The 8501-nt window shown below is 23.6% G+C and overlaps 1 protein-coding gene across 1 annotated transcript in view; it reads left to right on the top strand.

Moving 5' to 3' along the window:
• The window catches only part of LOC117170180, a 36853-nt gene extending 29055 nt beyond the window's left edge, over nucleotides 1-7798 (top strand). Inside the window, exon 8 of the mRNA XM_033356762.1 lies at nucleotides 7033-7798. Coding sequence (XP_033212653.1) covers nucleotides 7033-7463 — 431 coding nt within the window. The 3' untranslated portion in view covers nucleotides 7464-7798. The remainder of the gene's footprint in view (nucleotides 1-7032) is intronic.
• Nucleotides 7799-8501: the final 703 nt, after the last annotated feature.

Genomic DNA, 8501 nt, shown 5'->3' with positions numbered 1-8501 from the left:
CTTCCACAATCCACTCACCTCAAATTTCACCACAATATCAGAAAAACTCAGCATCCACAATTCCCACTACTTTACGCTTTCATACCGGAAACGGAAGTCCCATTATTCATACTATTTAACCCTTTTTTTTAGACTTTCTTTTTAGCAACCAAAAAAAAAACAATTAATTTTCAACACAGAAGATTTATTTTTTACCAAAAAATATGAACTTTTAACAAAATATATTAATTTTTTATCCAATAGTTGAATTCTCAATGAATAAGATTAATTATCTACCAGAAAAGAGAAATTTTCAACAAAATAAATACATTTTTCACTAAAAAGTTGATTTTTTTACAAAAAATGTAAAAGTGAATGTTTTAAGCAAGAAAATATTTTCTTTTTTAATCAAAAACTGTTGAATTGATCCAATATGAACGGGTTTTTAACAAAATATTTTAATAATCAATCAAAATTTATTAAGTGTCAACAAAATAGTTGCATTTTGAACCAAAAAGATGAGATTCCTACAAAACAGTTAAATTTTCAAACAAATAGTTGAATTTTCAACCAAAAAGCTTAATTTTCTACCAGAAAAGACGAACTTTCAAGAAAATAAATACATTTTTCACTAAAAAATTGATTTTTAACAATAAATGTAATAGTGAATTTTTTGAGCAAGAAAATATTTTCTTTTTTATTAAAGAAACTGTTGAATTGATACAAAATGAACGAGTTTTTAACAAAATAGTTTAATACTCATTCAAAATGAATTAATTTTCAACCAAAAATTTGTATTTTTAACAACAAAAAAAATAACTTTTTACAAAAACGTTGAATCCTCAATCAAGAGGATTAATTTTTTACTAGAAAAAACAAATTTTCAAAAAAATACTTAAATTTTTAATTCAATAGTTAAATTTGCAACCAACATTTCACAAAAAGATTGATTTTTTTAACAAAGAAGACAAAAAATTTGGAACAAGCGGTTGAATTTTGAAAAAAAAAAATTCCACAAAAGCAATTGATTTTTTAACGCGAGAACATGAATTTTCAACAGTTAAATTTTCAAACAAATTGTTAAATTTTCTACTAAAAAATATAAATTCTCAACAAAGTACATCAATTTTTAACAAAATAGTGAAATTTTCTTCCAAGAAAATAAATTTTCTACCAGAAAAGACGAATTTTCAAGAAAATAAATAAATTTTTCACAAAAAATTGATTTTTTAACAGAAAATGTAATAGTGAATGTTTTAAGCAAGAAAATATTTTCTTTTTTAATAAAAAACTGTTGAATTGATCTAAAATAAACGAGTTTTTAACAAAATAGTTTAATCATCAGCCAAAATTGATTAAGAGTCAACAAAATAGTTGCATTTTGAACCAAAAAGATGAGATTCCTACAAAACAGTTAAATTTTCAAACAAATAGTTGAATTTTTAACCAAAAAGCTTAATTTTCTACCAGAAAAGACGAATTTTCAAGAAAAAAAATACATTTTTCACTAAAAAATTGATTTTTAACAATAAATGTAATAGTGAATTTTTTAAGCAAGAAAATATTTTCTTTTTTATTAAAGAAACTGTTGAATTGATACAAAATGAACGAGTTTTTAACAAAATAGTTTAATACTCATTCAAAATGAATTAATTTTCAACCAAAAATTTGTATTTTTAACAAAAAAAAAATAACTTTTTACAAAAACGTTGAATCCTCAATCAAGAGGATTAATTTTTTACTAGAAAAGACAAATTTTCAAAAAAATACTTAAATTTTTAATTCAATAGTTAAATTTGCAACCAACATTTCACAAAAAGATTGATTTTTTTAATAAAAAAGACAAAAAATTTGGAACAAGCGGTTGAATTTTGAAAAAAAAATTCCACAAAAGCAATTGATTTTCTAACGCGAGAACATGAATTTTCAACAGTTAAATTTTCAAACAAATAGTTAAATTTTCTACTAAAAAATATAAATTCTCAACAAAGTACATCAATTTTTAACAAAATAGTGAAATTTTCGTCCAAGAAAATAAATTTTCTACCAGAAAAGACGAATTTTCAAGAAAATAAATAAATTTTTCACAAAAAATTGATTTTTTAACAAAAAATGTAATAGTGACTGTTTTAAGCAAGAAAATATTTTCTTTTTTAATAAAAAACTGTTGAATTGATCTAAAATAAACGATTTTTTAACAAAATAGTTTAATCATCAGCCAAAATTGATTAATTGTCAACCAAATAGTTGCATTTTGAACCAAAAAGATGAGATTCCTACAAAACAATTGAATTTTCCAACAAATAGTTAAATTTTCTATTAAAAAATATGAATTCTGAACAAAATACATCAATTTTGAACTAAATAGATGAATTTTGAACTAAGAAGATTAATTTTCTACCATAAAAGAGAAATTTTCAACAAAATACATTTTCACTAAAAAGTTTATTTTTTAACAAAAAATGTAATAGTGAATGTTTTAAGCAAAAAAATATTTTCTTTTTTTAATAAAAAACTGTTGAATTGAACCGAAATGATCGAATTTTTAAGGAAAAAAATTGAATCAGTAACCAAAATTGATGAACTTGCGACCAAACTTTTGAATTTTTAACCCAATAATTAAATTTTATACAAAAAAAAAAGATAAATTCTAAACAAAATACATGAATTTTCAATGAAATAATTAAATTTTTAACCAAGAAGATTAATTTTCTACCAGAAAGGATAAATTTTTAACGAAATTTAATAGTTGATATTTTAACCAAGAAAAGATTTCCATTTTAAATAAAAAACTATTAAATTGAACCAAAATGAACGATTTTTTAACGAAATAGTTGAATCATCAATCAAAATGGATTAATTTTCAACTAAACAGTTGCATTTTGAACAAAAAAGATGAGATTTCCTATAAACAGTTCAATTTTCAACGAAATAGTTAAATTTTATAGGAAAAAAGAAAAATTCTGAAGATTCTGCCAAAAAAATTAATTTTTCACCAGAAAATACGAATTTTTAAAGAAATACATAAATTTGTAATACAATGGTTGAATTTTTAACAAAAAAGTGTCATAGTTCATGTTTTAAACAAAAAAATATTTTCTTTTTTAATCAAAAACTGTTGAATTGATCCGAAATGGGCGAGTTTTTAACAAAATAGTTTAATCATCAACCAAAATTTATTAATTTTCAACCAAACAGTTGTATTTTGAACCAAGAAAATTTAATTTCTACAAAAACGTTAATTTCTCAACCAAGAGGATTAATTTTTTACTAGAAAACATGAATTTTCAAAAAAATACTGAAATTTTTAATTCAATAGTTAAATTTTTTACCAAAAACAGAGAAATTCTGAAAAAACTGTTGAATTTTCAAAAAAAAAAATGCCACAAAAGCAGTTGAATTTTTAACGTGGGACATGAATTTTCAACAACAATATTTTAGGTTTCTATACAACTGTTTAATTTCTAACCAAATGCTTCAATTTCTATTAAAAAAATGAATTCTCAATAAAATACTATATTTTTCACAAACTGCATTAATTTGAAAATAAATAGTTAAATTTTCAACTGAAGAAAAAAAATTGAGTAGTTAAAGTTTCAGTTTAAAAAAAATAATTAGGAAAAAAAGAAAATAATTTTTAACAATTTATTTCAATTTTTAACCAAAGAAATGAATTTTGAACTATAATTATGAGTCTTCAATCAGAAAAATTATTATCGAACAAAATAGTGTAATTTTCGACCAAAAAAGTAAAATTTTAACCATAAAGATTAATTTTCCACTAAAACTGATAAACTTTCAATTCAAAATGATAAATTTGTAACCAAACAGGGAATTTTTCTATTCTCATTTTAAAAAATCGAATTTTTAACCAAAAATGGAAAAATTATTTATGCACTTAAAATATATATTTAATATAAAAACCGAATTTCCAAAAGAACGGTTAAATTTTTAACCTAAAATATGAATTTTTCACAAAGTCCATTAATTTGAAAACAACTAGTTAAATTTTCAACTAAAGAAGAAAATTAGCAGCTAAAGTTTCAGTTTAAAAAAAATTATTTTTCTACAATATAGTTAAATTTTTAACCAAAGAAATGATTTTTTAACTATTATAATGAGTCTTCAATCCAAAAAATTAATATCGAACAAAATAGTTGAATTTTCTACTAAAAGGATGAATTTTCAATGATAAAGATTAATTTTTTATTAAAAATTATGAATTTTCAATTGAAAAAGACAAATATTTGACCAAAAAATGAAATTGTTATATTTTAAGTTAAAACATAGAATTTTTAAATACAAAAACGAATTTTTAAGAAAGTAAATAAATTTTTAATAACAAAAAAGTAACAGAAAAGTAAAATTTAAACCGAAAACAGATTAATTTTTAAACCAAAAATATAAATGTTCAAAAATCAAGAAATCAACCAAATTTAATCAAATTTTTGAATTTTTAAATCAAAAAGACAAATTTTCAGCAAAAAAGTTGAATTTTCAACAAAATAATTTAATTTTGAGACAAATAATAAAATTTTTATCAAAAAAATATTAAATTTCTCTTAGCAGCGGAATTTTTAATTACAAAAAAGTTGATTTTTCATCCAAAAAAGATCCCAGTTGACTCTGCAAGATCAAAAATTGAATTTTTTTTAACAAAAAAATGAGTTTCCGTGAAAAAATGGAATTTTCAATGTAAAAAGACGAATTTTTTCAACTAAACGAAAAAGTGTCATAGTTTATATTTTAATGAAAAAAGAATGAAATTTATACAACAAAGGAAAATAATTTTTAAACCAAAAAGACGAATTTCCAACAAATAAAGATTTTTCACTCAAAACCTAAATAAAAGATTATCTAAATTATTGAACCATCATACCAGAAAACAAATTTTCTTCACAAAAATTCAAGTTTCATACAAAAAATATGACTGTCCAATAAAAAATTAATTTTCCACGAAACTGATGCATTTTTACGCAAAAAAAAAACGAAATTTCAAACTAAAAAATTGTTTTTTACAATGACAGAAAAACGCGAATTTTTAACTGAAAAATATGAATCTTGAAAAAATGGAAAAGTTACATTTTCTGTTAAAAAACGAATTCCAAACTAAAAAAAATATTTTTCTGTTGAAGAAGATTCAAGTCGAGTTTTCACGATCAAACTGAGTTTTTTAAGAAGAAATAATTTTCTACCAAAAAAATTGAATTTTCAATCCCAAAAGACGAATTTTTTCAACCAAAAAGGATGAATTTTTAACAAAATAGTTAAATTCCCTACCAAATAGTTGTATTTTTATCCCAAAAAGATCAATTTTTTACTAAAACAGATGAATTTGTAATAAAAAAGCATTTTTTTTATAAGTGACACTTTCATCCAGAAAATATTTTAGTTCATTTTTCAACACCAAAATATAAATTTTAAACAAAAAGTAAATTTTCTACGAAATAGTTAAGTTTTCAAGAAAATAGTACAATAGCTTAATTTCCAACAACACAGTTGCTTTTTTATGCAAAAACGGTGACATTTTTCTTAAAATGGATGTATTTTTAATTAAATAAATACAAAAACAAATGTTGAAAAATAGTTGAATTTTCACCCAGAATCTTTAAAATAAAAAAGAGAAACTTTCAAAAAAAGAGTTGAATTTTTAACCGAAAATTTAACGAAAATATGCAATTTTCTATTGGGAATGGTTAAACTGCGATATGCCTCCTGGCGATGAAAATTCGAACTAGAAAGAATGGGTACATTTTTTAAGATGCATTTGAATTTGAGCATAAAAGTGTTCTAACGATTTTTTTTGTGGAGTTTAAGGTATTTATTGGATACTAAAAATAAGTATTTATCAAGAACAAAGGATTTTATACATAATTTTAATTTTATACAGTGAAAAAACACATTTTTTGCACAAAATATTTTTCTAAAAAAAAACAACATTTTTTTGACTATTCATTGTGATTTTCAACATATTATTATCTTAAATGGGCTTATTTTGAAACAAAAATGAACTCGAAGTAAATTTTTATTAATTTATACATGAAATATTTACTATTTAAAAATCTGATCTAAAAGTTAAGTTAGACTTTGCTATTTCAATTTCAATCGTCTATTATTCGTATTCTTTGCATAATCTGGATAAAATTTGTCGCTACATACATTAATTAAAGTTTATTTAAGCTTACAATGCATTGAACCTTACATGAAATAGTGAAAGAATTGATTTTTTTTTAAAAACGTTTTTGGACAAAAATGCGTTTTTTCACTGTAAAAGATCATAATTCTATCTAAAACGATATGTGTTTAATGAAGATTTATTTTTAGTATTCAATCATTGTTTTAAACTTTACAAAACAATCTTAAAAGCACTTTTATGAACAAATTAAAATACAGGTTTAAAATTGTACCTATTCTTACTAGTTCCAGTTTTCGGCACCAGATGGCGAAATGTTTAACCACCATTCCCAATTAATGAAAATAAATTCTGAGATTCTCATAAATTCTTAGATAATTTATTTCTCGGTTATATTCTCGATAATATTCTCATTCTCGTTTTCGGTATTTCGACATCGTGATAAAAAATTTATATTTGAACATTAAATAAAAAATTTACAGACTTAAAGAATACTATTTTAAATAAACATTAAAATTAATTTTTCAATATTTTCAAGATATATTAGAACATTAAAAATTTTGCTTGAAAAATTAAGTTAACCCTCAAAAGGTACACTGGTGCGAATTCGCACCCAAGGTTTTTTTATTTTGTTGGCATTTGCGCAAACACAGCTGCAGCGGATTATCCCCACATATATTAAATATATATGGTAACATGTGTGATAAAATCTAGTAGACTTTTTTTATTTCAGACTCTACACTTTTAAATTCAGATCACATATAATTTTAATGCTTGATAAATGTTATCACACTATTTTGACACTATTTTTTCAAATTTTTCACACTATTTACACCATTTTTGATCTCTGAAGTGACTCCGAGGTCTGTGTTTTTATTAATTAAATTTACTTTAACTCCCTTTAATTAAAAATTTTCCAGCTGCAAATTGTAGCATGTTGTCAATGCCTTGTTCAGCGAAAGCGAACTCAACTATTTTGAACAATATTGGTGACGGAAATAACGCCGAGCTGACAATTGACATGACAATGAAAAGTTTCTTTAGCTACAGCAGCGATACTTCAGTTGTGGAGAAGAAGAGCACTCCCAAAAAGATGAACCGGTTTTTCGACATTCCCGAAACTAGTGCCGATGTAAACAGACAATATCTGTCCGTAAATGAGGAAATAGAAATTAAATTTCAGAAGCCATGTTGCCCCGTTGCTTCGCCAAATAAAGGCGACAAACAAAAAGGTAGGAGACGATCCATCACTGATTTGGTGGAACGCTACAAGCGAGTTATGGAAAAATCGACAGTCGGTGTTTCGAAATTGGAATCGGTTTTTGACACAAATATAAGCGAGGAAACATAAATCCTATGCTAAATTTTAAAACAATTATTTATACGTCCCTGAGTTATTAATCAGGACAAATACAATCTCGTTGATCCTTGATCTTTAATTGGGAATGGACCAGCATTCCCAATATTTGAACAAATATTTCTGAATATCGATCCTATTTTTATATCGTCGCGTAAGGTTGTATATATTTGCGTTGGAACTCTGCATTGAATGGAAGCTTTATTTTTCGAAAGCTCTTAGACTGATACATGTAATATTTTTGAGAATTTTGTAAATAGGATTTAAATTCGAATCTCAAAATGTGTATAAAATAAAGATTAGGGTGGGTCGAAAGAAAAAAAATCCAATTCAAAAACAGCCCAGCACTGAAAAGTTTCATTTTGGCTCCCTTATAACCTGTTTCAAATTTTTAATATTAATCAATATCTTGAGTTTGCACGGAGGAAATACATATTTTTTGAATTCGTAATTGTCAGAATTAAAAAAAAAAAAACAAAAGATTGAAATATTTTCGTTTTTTCTGGAATTTATTTTAATTCATGACGTTCTATCTAAATATCCTTTATTGTTTCAACTGTAATTTGAAACAATTACTTAAATTTTCCACTAAAAAGCATCAATTTTTACCAAAAATGGAACAGCTAGACTTTCAGTTGAAAACATTAATTTTTTAAATAAAAAAAACGGATTTAAAATTAATTCAATTTTCAACCTGTAAAAAAATGAAGAAAATTCCAAAGAATTAAAACTAATTCAGTATAAAATAATAAGAATTCAGGGGCAGTGACTAATTTCTATCACCAAAAGTGACTAAAGTTCCTTGGAATTAAAAAAATGGAAAGTTGCAGTGAATTGATAAGAATTCCAGGAAATTGAAAAGAATTTAATAAAGTGTCTAGAATTCAAGGTGAGTTTAAAAGGCTTCAGGGTGAATTAAAAAAAAATTCGATTCATTTAATTGAGTAAAATTGAATGAAGCAAAAAGTGATTTAAAAGAATTCAAGTGAATTAAAAAAAAATCTATTGAAAGTTAAAAGAATCAAGAGAATT

The sequence above is a fragment of the Belonocnema kinseyi genome, chromosome 3, assembly GCF_010883055.1.
Source record: "Belonocnema kinseyi isolate 2016_QV_RU_SX_M_011 chromosome 3, B_treatae_v1, whole genome shotgun sequence".
NCBI lineage: Eukaryota > Metazoa > Arthropoda > Insecta > Hymenoptera > Cynipidae > Belonocnema > Belonocnema kinseyi.
The sequence above is the reverse complement of the archived record's forward strand: the minus strand, read 5'-3'. Positions and strand labels throughout refer to the sequence as shown.